The following is a 15,746-nucleotide window of genomic DNA, read 5'->3' as shown; positions in this document are numbered from 1 at the left end:
TGCTCATTGTATTACTGACATTTAAAATTTTTACTTCATATTCATAGAGGTAATCCCCTTAATATTTTGAATTTTGCCATAAAAAATTGCTGTTGTTTGCAGGTGTCAAAATAGTAATTATAATGAAATAATATAAATGAAAATAATCAAAACTAGTATTAGAAGGTGAAGGTGTATAGGTAGTTAAGTCAGAGATTCTAGTCTTTTCAAGACAATTTATTGATGTGAGTTATGTTTATGATTTTTGAAAGTAAACACATTTTGATCCATAGGTCTTGGTTTTCTATTATAAATATTAAGAGATGCAAAGAATTGTTTTAGTTTTTAATTTTTTTAAATAATGAAAGGTTAAAATATACACATTTCTCAATTTTTTTTTCCTTTCACATTTCTATTTTAGTAAAAACATTTCATTGCCTTTTGTCAAAAAGATAAAGCATTTACTAATGTAATATGTTATTGCATCTAAAAACAGCTATACTAAATATTTCTAAATACTCTTTATTTATTTGTTTTGGCCATGCCACGTGGCTTGCAAGAGTTCCCCAAACAGCGATTGAACCAGGGCCAGGGCAAGTGAAAGCCTGGATCCTAACCAGTAGCCCACCAGTGAACTCCCCTAAATCTTGTTTTAAAAATATTCATTAGTTCTCTAGATTCAAATACTAATTATATCCATTAAATATTTATTATTTATGAACAAATACTAATTATATATGTAAAATATTTACTATTAATGTCCTAAATAAAGCTTGCAACTATTTGTTTTGAAGAAACAACACCTTTGGAGGAGAGCTATGAGGAACAATCTACAAACTCTGGACTACCCCTTCTACTTGAAAACATTGTATCTGATCTCGAAATATCTCTTGGAACAGCTTTATCTTCCATATTAGAAACAGAAATGAAAATTGCTTTTGGAAACCTTTGGATGGAGGTGATTATTTGAATGCTTAGTTAAAGGTTTCTTTTTTATTGCTAAAGATTTGTTGCCTTATTTTAAGAGATACTATTTGTATAAAATATATGTTTTATTGTAATAATTGATATCACATTAATATTTTTCTTGAAGTTTTTGGAATAACTTTAAAAACTAACTGATGGACATTTCCTAAAGATTAGGACTATTTTTTATCATTCATTTTTTCAGTGAACAAATATTTATTGGGTGTCTACCATCTGTTAGACACATTTCCTCCATGGAGCTTAAATTGAAAGAAAATGTCTCATTTTTAATTTATTTGAGTCAAAATGTCTATATTGTGGCTTATGTGATATAAGTTTGAGAATCAGAGTGTAAATTTGGTATTAGTAAAATATTTTGAATTTTCTTTAGATTCACACCTCTTCTGTAATAAGTAAACATCACATTTGGAAATAGTGGCCTTCTTAGTTTAATGTTTGTTTGCTATTCACATTTATCATTAGGAGAAAGTTTATTCCCTATCAATTGTATCTATCCCAGATATTCAGTGAGATTCTAATGTTTGTCAGTGTGGCTTGATTATACTATAAAGTGTTAAACCAAGATGTTGAAGAATGATCAGATTCTAGGAAGGTTGACGTAAATTAGATTTCATAATAGAGTCTGATAAAGTGATTGCATATGAATGATTGAAGAAAGGATGTAATGACATCTTGTAGTACTTAATGATGAGTTTTCTTTATAAACATGTCTTTATAGGAGTGTAGCGAGTGTCAGTTATAGTTGAAAATTCTTTTCTGTATAGATGTTTTTCTCTAGTTTTAGGAAATTAGATTGATTTTGTTGTAGAAATGACCATGTTGAAAGGTAGATGACAACTTTTGCTGACTAGAACTAGTTTTTCTGATTAAAACTGTGCTTTCTTTTGGCACACATAGTTTCTGAAACTATAAATATTACTACTAATGTGAATTTTATAAAAGCAGTTTTCAGTGAAATAGGCATTTTAAGACTGTGACTGGCTTTTAATAAAACATCTTTTAGTTTAAGAAGAATTCAATTATGTTTTGCCTAGAAATCTATGTAGGAATTCCTAAATAGGTACTTTAAAATAATAGAATAATGAGTACATCAGTAATGCTGTTTTTCTCTAGATGCTGTACGTGAAACCTCCATGGACTCTAATACATTTATTACAGTGCTTTAGAAAACATTGGTTGGCTGTATTTGGATTAGTTATGGAAAAGAACTTGCTCTTAACCATTGAGAGTCTATATGAAAATGTCCGTAAAGGTATGAATCTTTCATTTTGTCTTTGGTAGTGTTGTATTAAAGTCAGAATAATAGATATATCCCATGGAATGTGAAGATGAATTAATAAAAAATTTTTCAATTAGTTCTTAACCATTTACACTTTTAATTTCTTAAGAAAATTTATGGCAGCTAGATGAATGGATGGAGTTCATAGAGATTGTGACTGTTCATAGTATCATTTTTGATGTTCAAATAGTTAATCAAGATTTCTACTTAAAATACATGGTTAAGGAATAGGAATCCTTTGGCTTTGGTGCATAATGAACTTTAGAACCACAAGAGACTAGAATCAACCACTTAGTTGGTAGTTCTTAAACTGTATCACACAGAACCTTCTTGAAGTGCTTCTGGAGTTGCCAGAGATTAGGGGTGGAAAGATTGATGGGGAGCCTGATAATAGTGTGCCTTTGGCCTTCAACCCCAACTTTAGCCATTCAGCTTTCTTTTATTTATGTAGAGAGATTCCGTGTGTGATTAAAAAAGAAAGAGTTTTTCTGCCAGGAAGCAAAAGATGTGAAAAGCACTGATATAATGGTGGGCTACAGTTTCAGTTCAGTTCAGTCACTCAGTCGTGTCCGACTCTGCGACCCCATGGACTGCAGCACGCCAGGCCTCCCTGTCCATCACCAACTCCCGGAGTCTACCCAAACTCATGTCCATTGAGTCAGTGATGCCATCCAACCATCTCATCCTCTGTCATCCCCTTCTCCACCTGCCCTTAATCTTTCCCAGCATCAGGGTCTTTTCAAATGAGTTAGCTCTTCACATCAGGTGGCCAAAGTATTGGAGTTTCAGCTTCAACAGCAGTCCTTCCAATAAACATCCAGGACTGATCTCCTTTAGGGTGGACTGGTTGGATCTCCTTGCAGTCCAAGGGACTCTCAAGAGTCTTCTCCAACACCACAGTTCAAAAGCATCAATTCTTCAGTGCTCAGCTTTCTTTAGATATAAGTCCAACTCTCACATCCATACATGACTACTGGAAAAACCATAGCCTTGACTAGACAGACCTTTGTTGGCAAAGTAATGTCTCTGCTTTTGAATATGCTATTTAGGTTGGTCATAACTTTCCTTCCAAGGAGTAAACATCTTCTAATTTCATGGCTGCAGTCACCATCTGCAGTGATTTTGGAGCCTAAAAAAATAAAGTCAGCCACTGTTTCCACTGTTTCCCCATCTATTTGTCATGAAGTGATGGGACCAGGTGCCATGATCTTACTTTTCTGAAACTTGAGCTTTAAGCCAACTTTTTCCATTCTCCTCTTTCACTTTCATCAAGAGGCTCTTTAGTTCTTCTTCACTTTCTGCCATAAGGGTGGTATCATCTGCATAGCTGAGGTTATTGATATTTCTCCTGGCAGTCTTGATTCCAGCTTGTGCTTCCTCCAGCCCAGCGTTTCTCATGATGTACTCTGCATATAAGTTAAATAAGCAGGGTGACAATATACAGCCTTGACATACTCCTTTTCCTATTTGGAACCAGTCTGTTGTTCCATGTCCAGTTCTAACTGTTGCTTCCTGACCTGCATATAGGTTTCTCAAGAGGCAGGTCAGGTGGTCTGGTGTTCCCATCTCTTTCAGAATTTTCCACAGTTTATTGTGATCCGCACAGTCAAAGGCTTTGGCATAGTCAGTAAAGCAGAAACAGATGTCTTTCTGGAACTCTCTTCCTTTTTCAATGATCCAGCGGATGTTGGCAATCTGATCTCTGGTTCTTCTGCCTTTTCTAAAACCACCTTGAACATCTGGAAGTTCGTGGTTCACATATTGCTGAAGCCTGGCTTGGAGAATTTTGAGCATTATTTTGCTAGCTTGTTTATGCGCTACAGTTTATGGGGTTGCAAAAGAGTCCAACATGACTTAGCGACTAAATAAATATTATTAAAGTCTGTGTTTTATCATTAAGGAAACTAGATTTGAGAGAGTAAGTGATTTGTCCAGAGTGAACAGCTCCATTTCTTTTGCTGTACCTTTAAAAAGGAAGGTATAAACCATTATTAGGATGTTCAGTTAGTTCTTGACTTTTCTCAAACTCCTTATGAAGTGATCTATTTTATGTATTAGTTATATCCTGTCTACTTTTTAAAAACAACTGAGTATAGATGGGCCTTTAAAGGACCACCTGAGTACAAGAGAGTTTAAGTTAGGCTTAAATGTATGGATGTGAGAGTTGGACTGTGAAGAAGGCTGAGCGCCGAAGAATTGATGCTTTTGAACTGTGGTGTTGGAGAAGACTCTTGAGAGTCCCATGGACTGCAAGGAGATCCAACCAGTCCATTCTGAAGGAGATCAGCCCTGGGATTTCTTTGGAAGGAATGATGCTGAAGCTGAAACTCCAGTACTTTGGCCACCTCATGCGAAGAGTTGACTTGTTGGAAAAAACTCTGATGCTGGGAGGGATTGAGGGCAGGAGGAGAAGGGAACGACAGAGGATGAGATGGCTGGGTAGCATCACTGACTCGATGGACTTGAGTCTCAGTGAACTCTGGGAGTTGGTGATGGACAGGGAGGCCTGGCGTGCTGCAATTCTCGGGGTCGCAAAGAGTCAGACACGACTAAGCAACTGATCTGATTTGATCTGAAAGGTACAAGAGCCAGGTAGTGAAGAAGAACCAAAGAGATATTTTTACTATAAGACATATGCAAACAATTATTGCAGTACTTGAACACAGATTTTAGCACTAAGTTTCCTAACAGCTAAGATAAAACAAAAACATTCTATGCCAAATATACCACTTCTCTTTTCCCCTGAAGTGTAAACTCTGAAAATGTTTTATATCTTTATAAATTTCCCCAGGGAACTTAAAGTTCCTAATCAATACTTTATGACATATATGTAGTAGATGTTGCATGAATATTTTTTTTTTAAGTTACTGATTTTTAAAATAAAAATACACTTTCCAGGCCTTGACCTTTAACTAGAAAATATTTATTAGGGGTATTATTATTAAGGAATGACATATTGGACATGTCTTCAAAGCATTTTAAAAGATAACATGGAAACAGTGTTCATATCTTTTACTAGGGACATAATTTTGTTGCTTTTGTCAAAAGAGGAAGTCCATAAACCATGTGTGATCTTAAGTAAGACTTGGTTTCAAAAATGGGATATCCAGTTGCCGTCTTCCATTTGTCTGTTTTCCAGGGCTGGGCAGTTTTTTTGCGCTTATATGGAACTTAGAGATAGCCGTCAGTAGTTCTATTTTTCTCTAATGACAAGAGAAGTGAAGAGATATGACCGCTCCTTTTGTTAAAAACTCATTTGTAGGATTATTGTGTAATCATAATTTATTGATTTTTGATCTAGAAGAATCCAATGCCTAATGTTTACTGACTTGTGAATGATATGTAATAGAATTATAAAAATGCCTTCTGCTCTAAAATAATTTTGAATTAGAAAAAATTACTGGTAATTCTGTTTATGATCTTTTAATACTGTCTGCAGCTGTTGAATTATATGTGTGTTTAACTTACTATATCAAGCATGTCACTTTAGATCAATTCATAGAAAATTATGTAGAAAATGAGTAGTAGCTTTTTCTGACTTCGTTGTCTGTATTAATTTTAACCTAAATACTTATTGACCTTATATAGACATTAAATTATTTCAGCCTTGTAGATTTTTTTATGCTTTGTCTGAGTACTGAATTGATCATTGACATTATACTTTTGCCTTAATCTTTAGTAAAGAATTCTTTTAAGATGAAATAAAATGATTAATTCAAGGATTTCAGTCCTGTCAAACAGACTACACTGGAGAAGCACCATTAAAAGAAGTTGTGCCCAACTGCCTCCTCTGAGGATATTTACCTCCTTTCTGTCCTCTGTAGCATCTCTTATCTCTAATTTTCCCACAGGAATTTGAACTAGTCTTTGATTTTAAAAATAACTGAAAGTGTTTAGTAAGGAGATGCACTGTTTGCTTAATAAAAGGGTAGCCAGAAACTTGGCTGTAACCATCACATTAGATCAGAATTTCAGAATATTGAGTAATTAATTACGAAAATCCACTTTTTATTTTCATTTAACCTTTCAGTATTTCACAAGCAAATATTTGTTATGTAAGTTATACAGAAAAACTATTTTTCTTAACTCATAGTGCCAGTGTTTCAGAATAAAATAGAATTTCTGAAGCTGTGAACCTAAAAGAAAACAAAGCAAACACATTGCACTGTGGTTATTTTAAATGCCTTTGAAAACTGTTATGCAGTATTCTATCTTAATAATAGAGATAATTTTTTCTATTCTGAATTTTGGTAACATTAGAAAGCTGTTTAACTTCATTGTTCATAACTTTGAATCTTTGAAATTATTGTCACCATTTCTCCTAATTGGTTTGAGAATTTAATGTAAGCAAGTTTAGTTCCTTGAGACAAAAATGTTACATCTTTAAATTATTACCTGTAGATTAACTCACTTTGCTAATTTAAGGGGGAAAATTTCTATTAGCTTCTTTTGCCCATAGCTCACTGTTAACCCAAGTTGTTTATTTTTCGCTGAAATTGTATTGTGTCCAAGAGAACACATTTTCAGTAAATCTGGTATTTTATTTCATGTGATGGGATTTGAAGATAAATCACTACATGATAACTGAGTTGATTATGAAAGGTACTATATATAATTTAAGTGCTTCCCACCAAAATGTGACACTGTGATGTCTCAAGAGTAATCTGTATACAAACAACCTCAGTTTTGAAAATTTGTAGTTTAACTCAGATTTGTTTGGTGATTATCTCTTCTGAAGAGTATAACATTATTTCATTTTACTGTTAATTTTTAAAAATTGAACTATAATTGGAGTATAGTTGATTTACAATGTCATCTTAGTTTCTGGTATACAGCATAATGATTCAGATACATATATATGCATATTCTTTACATTGTGGTTTATTGAAGGGTATTGAATATAGTTCCCTATGCTATACAGTAGGGCCTTGTTATTTGTCTATTTTGTATGTAGTAACTTGTGCATTTCACTTTTACTTTGAAGTTGACCATTTTGAGGGAAATTTTGGAATCTGAATATAGTCTCAGTATCCATAGGAAATTGGTTCCAGGACCCCTGAGGATAGCAGAATTCTCCATGCTCAAATCCCTTGTATAAAATGGCATAGTATTTGTATATAACTTACACATATTTTCCTATATACGATGAATCATCTCTAGATTAGTTGTAATACCTAATACAATGTAAATGTTCTGTAAATAGGTGCCAGTGCACAACAAATTCATCTTTTGCTATTTGGAACATTATAGAACTTTTTCCCCAAAATACTTTTGATCTATAGTTGATGGAAACTGTACATGTGAAAACTTACGGATATGGAAGGCCAGCTTCACAGAATGCCAGAATCAACTCCAAGAACTTTGTCTAAAACTAAGTCTCATTATGGCTTTTTACACCAGAGAAATAAATTAGGAGCCTGTAGATGTAAATGTGTACTCTCTTTAAATTTCTTAATTATTATTAGATTGATTTTCCAAAAGCATTTTTGTGTTGTATACTCATTCTTACGTATTTTTTCCTTCTTAATTTTGTGTTACCAGCTAAGAAAGCAGTGGATTTTACAACAGTGAAATTCCTGCTTCAGGATTCTGAAAGTTTGCTACATGCTTTCAGTACAAGGTCAAATTATGATGGTATTCTTCCACAGGCCTTTGCTCAAGTAAACAAACTACTCCAAACATTTGCAGAGGTAAGATACCTTTAGGATGCCATTTAGAGTAATCATATATGTTATAAGAATGTATTTATCAGACAAACAGTAAATAAGAAATTTAACTTACTCTAACATACTAAAAGCATTAAGTAAATATTAAGTGAATTGAATGGAGACTAAACAATCCTTATTACAAGTTATAAAATACTCATAATCCTATGGAGGCAGTGTCACAGCAGTTGTTGGGATTTCATATTGTTTCATTTATGAATAGAAGAGAATGATGCATTGTTGCCTGACTGCTCATTTTTCAGTGCTCCTGACCAGTGGATCACAGCCTGCATCAAAATACTTCAAAAATTTTTTTAAGCATGCAGATGCCATACCCCTTACTGAGTAAAATTTCTGTCAGTGGTGCCCAGAAGTGTTTTTGTTCTTGATTCATATTTTATTAATCAGGAAATTAATATTGACATAATCCAATTATCTAACCTACAGACTGTATTCAAACTTTGCCCGTTGAACACCTACCAATTTTTTAACAGGTCTCCTCATGGGATTCTTATGCAGTCTGCCTACCACTGATGCCTTTTTGCCCCTTTAAAATAACTATGTGAGTTTTGTCCTTAGTAATACTGTATTTCTAGAGTCTTCTGATTTCAAATCTATAAAATTCAGGTCATTTTATATGCCTGAAACAGTTCAAAAAACTCAGCATCACAATTACATTGTTAAATATCAATGATACTTTCATCTAATGTATATATATATATATATATATATATATATATATATATATACACGTGTGTGTATGTGTGTGTCATATTTTTTCCTTTGAGCTATTGAATTGGCCAGGTTTTCCTCTGTGGTTTTTTTTTCTGGTAACATAGGCCCCGGTACCTATGAAGTAATGAAAGGATTAGATGATACTAAACTTAGTCATAGTTACTGAGGAAAGAATTTAATTTGCTTAAGACTAAAAGAAGCATCTTTTTGATAAACTAACAGGAAATATATGTTATTTCTTGAGGAAAGAATTGATTTAAGGGGTGGATAATCTTTTGGGTTAAGATGACCAAAACATTGGTACTTATTCTTTTAAATGACAAGTGTGACTTTTAGAATCTTCAGTAGGGAAGAATGGACCTGGGAATTTAGGAGTTACAGCTTGACTATTTTAATTAAATTGTGTAGGGAAGAGCACATTATCCTTTCTCTCACAGAACTGAGCCCTAAAACCCCATCTTTAGTGAAACAACCATGGTGAACAAGATGGAAAGTTTAGGATACTTAGAATCTTAGCAGCCTTTGAATTAAAATTATTGAGACTAAAAAAATTAGGAATGATTGAGTTAAAAATAATAGCAAGATTCTTTACAGTTGGAAACCTAGCCATGGGAGTTTTCTCCCATGAAAAGTTTGATATTAAAATCTAGTGGTGTTTGTCGCATAATTGTATGCCTGTTATATGTTGCCCACTTGTAAACATATTGGCCTGTTATTTAGTAAGTTATTTATTCTTGGATCTTGATTTTCTAGTTGTCACATTAGCAAGAGATTCAAGAAGACAAAGGACAAAAAATCTAGTATTCTCTTTAGTGCTTTTCCCTCAACATTAAGCATTAGTCTGATTGTTTGAAACAACTTGTGTTTTTTCCACAATTAGAGCTTTCAAGTATTGCTTTATTTTCGTGTTTGAAACAATTCATTGTCTAAGTCAGCCAAGAACATTGTGATTTAGCTTGGGCTTTTAAAATGCACTTTCAATAGCAGTTATTTTGTAGAGTACATGTGATTTATGACCTGAATACTTAGTTATGTGTCACTAACTTGAACAATGAAAAGAAAGAGATTACCTCCAGGAATAGAATATCTAAGTATAGTAACTGTAAAAAAAAAAAAAAAATCCCCCTTATCTTAATTTACCAAGTGTAGAAAATCAGGAAAAGAGGAATATTCATTATTCATTTGATTCTGAGAAACCAAAATGGAAAGTTAAGTGATGTCATTTTCCAGATTTTATATAAATGGGGTAGAGGGAAGGATATATATTTTTTCTCTTGTGAACCTTTTAACATCATAAAAAAAAAAGACTTGCCCTTCCAGAATGATAGACTATTTAAAATAAGTCTTTTTAATAAACTTTAGACTTACGTGCCTCAGACTTCCCATCCTGACTAGTTGTGTTTTTAATTTCTGGTTATTTAACCTCTCAAAGCCTTAATCCCTTCTTCTATAAGAAAGAGTATAATAATCTCTGCCTTAGAACTGTCATGAGAATTAAATTAATACTTGTAGAGCCTAGGAAATGGCAACCCACTCCAGTGTTCTTGCCTGGAGAATCCCAGGGACGGGGGTAACCCTGGTGGGCTGCTGTCTATGTGGTTGCACAGAGTCGGACACAACTGAAGCGACTTAGCAGAGCAGAGAGCACATAGTAAGTGCTATGTAAGTGTTTGATAAAGCAGCCTATTTGTATGTTGCATACACTTCTGTTTGAAAGCTGAGAAAAAGCATTATGTGATGATTAAACACATTTATCTCAAAACAAAATTCATATTTCTGTTCATGTATATTTATTAAGTTCATAATTAATGTAAACAGGCAGTTTTCTTCCTTCCTGAAAAGAAATAAAAGGGTAATATTTACCTTTATGAGCTGGAGAGAGAATATAACCACATTCATATATACTTATTCATATATACTTCATTCACTTATACTAAAGGTCAGATTCTGTTCATGTCTCTTCCCAGCTGTGTGACCTTGCATAACTTATTTATCCTTTCTTTGCCTCAATAAAATGTAGATAATCATAGTATCTCCTTCACAGAGTAATTGTGAGGATTAAATGAGCTACACAGATATAAAGTTCTTAGAAAATTCCTATACATAAGAAGTGCTCAGTAACTATCAACTGTTGTTACAGTTTTGGAAATTTCCATTTTTTTTACATTTGATAAGCATGAAGCTAATGTTTAAAATCATACTTTTATCAACAAAGGAAACCTAGAGAAATGGAGTGATTTTATTTAAGTTCACAAAGATGTTATAGTCAAGCCAAGTCAACAAACTCAATAAACTCATAGTTAAAAACTTTTTTTTTGCATTCTATCATATGTATTTTTCACCTAAGTTAATATTTTTACCCAGGGTGATTTTTTTAAAGAAAATATCACTTGAATCAATGGTATTGCTTTTTTACACTGTTTAGAAATATGCTCAGATCTGTTCTTAAATATTTTTAATTGGTCATGCTATTTACTATACCATGTCCTTCCATCAACTACCAAACTTCTTAAAAGAGCAGTATATACCATTGTTCCCATTTCTTTGCTCACTTATTTCTTAATCCCTTACAAGTAGAATTCTACTTCTATACTCTGTAATAAATACATTGGAAATACTGTTTCATATAAATGAAAAAGAAAAAAATTTTTAGCTCTGATTCTATTTTGGTAATATTCTGTACATAATCAAGGACAAAGAATAAATAGCACTTCCAAGAAAGGCAGAACATTTGTAATCTACAATTGGCATTCTTTCTCTCTCACTTACTAGTGAAGGACTTGCTGCATATTATGTAATTCTTATTTCCCCAGGGCAAGGCAAAACTTAAGCAAAATTCTTCAAAAAATACACCGGGTAAAAGCCAGGAAGATAATTCTCTGATGAAATCTGATAACCAAGAAATCACCGTTTTCTCCAGTTCTTATCCTCCCCAACCCAGCAGGCATCAAGAAATCTGGTCTGTCCTAGAGAATGTTTGGATTACACTGTATCAAAACAGGTACTAAATTAACAAGAATTTTTGAGTTTCAGGGTTTTCCATTATTGCTAGTGTTCATTAAATAGTGTTTGGGTTGTGAATTTTTTTTTTTTTAACTACAAAGTGTCTTAGTTTTTTTAAAATTCTGTTTGTTTATTCACTTTTGGTTGTGCTGGGTCTTTGTTGCTACTTGGGCTTTTCTGCAGTTGGGACGAGCAGGGCTTACTCTAGTTGCGATGGACAGGCTTCTCATTGCTTCTTTTTTTGCAGAGCACAGGATGTGGGGTGCATGGGCTTCCATAGTTGTGGCTCCCAGGCTCTGGAGCACAGGCTCAATAGTTGTGGTGCATGGGCTTAGTTGCTCCGCGGCATGTGGGATTCTCCTGGATCAAGGATGGAACCTGTGTCTCCTGCATTGGGAAGTGGGTTCTTTACTACTGAGCCACCAGGGAAGCCCTGGTTTGTGCCTTTAGCAATATAGTTTGTACTAGATTATCTTATGAGGCCCTTTTGTCAAATTATACCTTAGAGGTAGTGCTGCTTAAATAGGGGCTCAGAATTATCTGGAGAGGGTAAAAAATATATATGGTTAGGTTCTCTTGTTAGAAATTCTATTTCAGTAGCACATGGCTTCCATGGTGGCTCAGCTGGTAAAGAATCCACCTGCAATGTGTGAGACCTGGATTCAGTCCCTGGGTTGGAAAGATGCCCTGTAGAAGGGACAGTTACCCACTCCAGTATTCTGGCCTAGAGAATTCCATGGACAGGGGGAGTCTGGCAGGCTATAGTCCATGAGTCACAGAGTCAGACAAGTCTAAGCAACTTGCACTTCACTTCAGGACTGAAGCTGAACTAGTGCTTCTGCCTAGTGATTCAGATGTGGAACTTTGATGAGAATCATTGCCAGATACGTCAGATCGTTTGCCAACATGTCAAAACCAATGACTAGTCACCAGGAGTGGCTAAAGAAATTAGCAGGATCCAAAGGCTTCTAAGAAATAAGATGCAAAATAATGTAAAGAAAACATCGGTCTGGATTAGGAAAAATTCATGTAAAAATTTTTTTATAGATAAATACTTAAGTGGAGTAATACTTTTGTTACTTTCATACACATATTCTTAGTAAAATGAAAAGATAGAGACCATTTGTGAGTAGGTCTTTAAATAGGTTGCTAGAGTAACTTAAAAAATAATCGAAAACAACTGATTTTAAAGTAGGCCAACACTCCCTTCCATAATTTTCCTCAAGCCCATAGTCTTTATATAACTAATATGTTGATCATACTGTATGCCTTGAAATATGATTTTGGTTTGAGAGCCCATTTTTTTTATTTTGGATTAAGAGCCTCTATCCATTCTAGTTGTTTACAAGAGCAGTAAAGTGGTCTTAGCACTCCATTTAAACATCTGTTCTCATTCAATTATAGATTTAGGACTGATTTTTAGTCCTTGACTACAATTAAAAGTTTTTTCAAACAAATTATAGTCTTTTATACTAAAGAAATAACTATATCTGACATGTGAGGTAAAGAAAACAATATTTAAAATTTTGTAATCTCATATAAAGCAAAGATTTTGTTTGTCCAGTCTTAATGTATTTTTAATGTTGTGGCTTATCGTATATTCTTGTTAGCAGAATGTTGTATATACCAGACAGAGATAATCACTTTGAAACTGAAATAGTTTAAACAATAGTTCAGTTCAGTTGAGTCATTCAGTCATGTCTGACTCTTTGCGACCCCATGGACTACAGCACACAAGGCTTCCCTGTCCATCACCAACTCCCAAAGCCTGCTCAGACTCATGTCTATCAAGTCAGTGATGCCATCTAACCATCTCATCCTCTGTCGTCCCCTTCTCCTCCTGCCTTCAATCTTTCCCAGCATCAGGGTCATTTCCAATGGGTTAGTTTTTGGAAACTAACCTTAAATGCTGGAGTTTCAGCTTCAGGATCTGTCTTTCCAATGGATATGCAAGACTGATTTTCTTTAGGATTAACTGGTTGGATCTCCTTGCAGTCCAAGGGACTCTCAAAAGAGTCTTCTCCAATACCACAGTTCAAAAGCATCAATTCTTTGGTGCTCAGCTTTTTTTATGGTCCAACTCTCACATCCATACAGAACTATTGAAAATACTATAGCCTTAACTAGACGGACCCTTGAGGGCAAAGTAATGTCTCTGCTTTTTAATATGCTGTCTAGATTGGTCATAGCCTTTCTTCCAAGGAGCAAGTGTCTTTTAATTTCATGGCTGCAGTCACTATCTGCAGTGATTTTGGAGCCCCAATAAAATAAAAGTCTGTCACTGTTTCCATTGTTTCCCTATTTGCCATGAAGTGATGGTACTGGATGCCATGATCTTAGTTTTCTGAATGTTGAGCTTTAAGCCAACTTTTTCATTCTCCTCTTTCACTTTCATCAAGAGGCTTTTTAGTTCCTCTTCACTTTCTGCCATAAGGGTGGTGTCATCTGCATATCTGAGGTTACTGATATTTCTCCCGGCAATCTTGATTCCAGCTTGTGCTTCATTCAGCCCAGCATTTCACTTGATATACTCTGCAATTAGCAGGGTGACAATATGCAACCTTGATGTATACCTTTCCCGATTTGGAACCAGTCTGTTGTTCCATGTCCAGTTCTAATTTTTGCTTCTTGACCTGCATACAGATTTCTCAGGAGGCAGGTCAGGTGGTCTGGTATTCCCAACTCTTTCAGAATTTTCCATAGTTTATTGTGATCTACACAGTCAAAGGCTTTGGTATAGTCAATAAAGCAGAAATAGATGTTTTTCTGGAATTCTCTTGCTTTTTTGGATGATCTAGCAGATGCTAGGAATTTGATCTCTGCTTCCTCTGCCTTTTTTAAATCTAGCTTGAACGTCTGGAGGTTCTCGGTTCACATATTGTTGAAGCCTGGCTTGGGGAATTTTGAGCATTACTTTTCTTGTGTGTGAGATGAGTACAACCGTGCAGTAGTTTGAGCATTTGTTGGCATTGCCTTTCTTTGGGATTGGGATGAAAACTGACCTTTCCCAGTCCCATGGCCACTGCTGAGTTTCCCAAATTTGCTGGCATATTGAGTGCGCACTTTCACAGCATCATCTTTTAGGATTTGAAATAGCTCAGATGGAATTCCATCACCTCCACTAGCTTTGTTCATTGTGATGCTTCCTAAGGTCCACTTGACTTGTGCTCCAGGATATCTGGCTCTAGGTTAGTGATCACACCATCGTGGTTATGTGTGTCATCAAGATCTTTTTTGTATAGTTCTGTGTATTCTTGCCACCACGTCTTAATATCTTCTGCTTCTGTTAGGTCCATACCATTTCTGTCCTTTATTGTGCCCATCTTTGCATGAAATGTTCCCTTGGTGTCACTAATTTTCTTGAAGTGATCTCTAATCTTTTCCATTCTATTGTTTTCCTCTATCTCTCTGCATTGATCACTGAGGAAGGCTTTCTTTTCTCTCTGTGCTATTATTTGGAACTCTGTATTCAAATAGGTATATGTTTCCTTTTCTCCTTTGCCTTTCACTAAGCGAAAGAATATTAAAGCAAAAACAATATTTAAGGGGGCGGTCCTAAGATGGCGGAGGAATAGGACAGGGAGACCACTTTCTCCCCCACAAATTCATCAAAAGAAGATTTGAACACTGAGTAAATTCCACTAAACAACTTCTGAATGCTGGCAGAGGACATCAGGCACCCAGAAAAGCAGCCCATTGTCTTCGAAAGGAGGTAAGAAAAAATATAAAAGATAAAAAGAGAGACAAAAGAGGTAGGGACGGAGATCCGTCCCGGGAATGGAGTCTTAAAAAACAGAGAAGTTTCCAAACACCAGGAAACACTCTCACTGGAGAGTCTGTGGCGAGCCTTGGAACCTCAGAGGGCAACATAACTGGGAGGAAAAATAAATAAATAAATAATTAAAACCCACAGATTACGTGCCCAACGGTAACCCCTGCGGGGAGCGAGCTCCGCCCCTGGCAGTGGAGAAGCATCACAGAGGCCCGCATCCACCACTAGCAAGTGGGGGATGGGCAGGGAGGTGAGGGTGCATTGCTTAGAGTAAGGACCAGGCCTG

At 35.1% G+C, this 15,746-nt stretch overlaps 1 protein-coding gene across 42 annotated transcripts in view; it reads left to right on the top strand.

Moving 5' to 3' along the window:
• SWT1 (SWT1 RNA endoribonuclease homolog) overlaps positions 1-15,746 on the top strand; it is a 107,721-nt gene that overhangs the window by 44,377 nt on the left and 47,598 nt on the right. For 39 of the 42 annotated variants that reach the window (XR_015143135.1, XR_015143133.1, XR_015143132.1 and 36 more), the window contains 4 exons: positions 774-937; positions 2,080-2,218; positions 7,787-7,935; positions 11,499-11,686. Coding sequence is in view for 22 of the 42 variants with exons in the window: in XM_086343360.1 (XP_086199486.1) it covers positions 774-937; positions 2,080-2,218; positions 7,787-7,935; positions 11,499-11,686 (640 nt within the window). In the remaining 20 variants the exon portion in view is untranslated. Of the gene's footprint in view, positions 1-773; positions 938-2,079; positions 2,219-7,786; positions 7,936-11,498; positions 11,687-15,201; positions 15,401-15,746 lie in introns of those variants that run through there. The other 3 variants (XM_086343367.1, XM_086343368.1, XM_086343369.1) reach the window with 2 other exon arrangements.

The sequence above is a fragment of the Bos grunniens genome, chromosome 16, assembly GCF_055505025.1.
Source record: "Bos grunniens cultivar Pamir isolate PY7600 chromosome 16, Bosgru_T2T1.0, whole genome shotgun sequence".
In the NCBI taxonomy this organism is placed as follows: Eukaryota; Metazoa; Chordata; class Mammalia; order Artiodactyla; family Bovidae; genus Bos; species Bos grunniens.
This window is presented reverse-complemented; position numbering and strand designations above follow the sequence as displayed.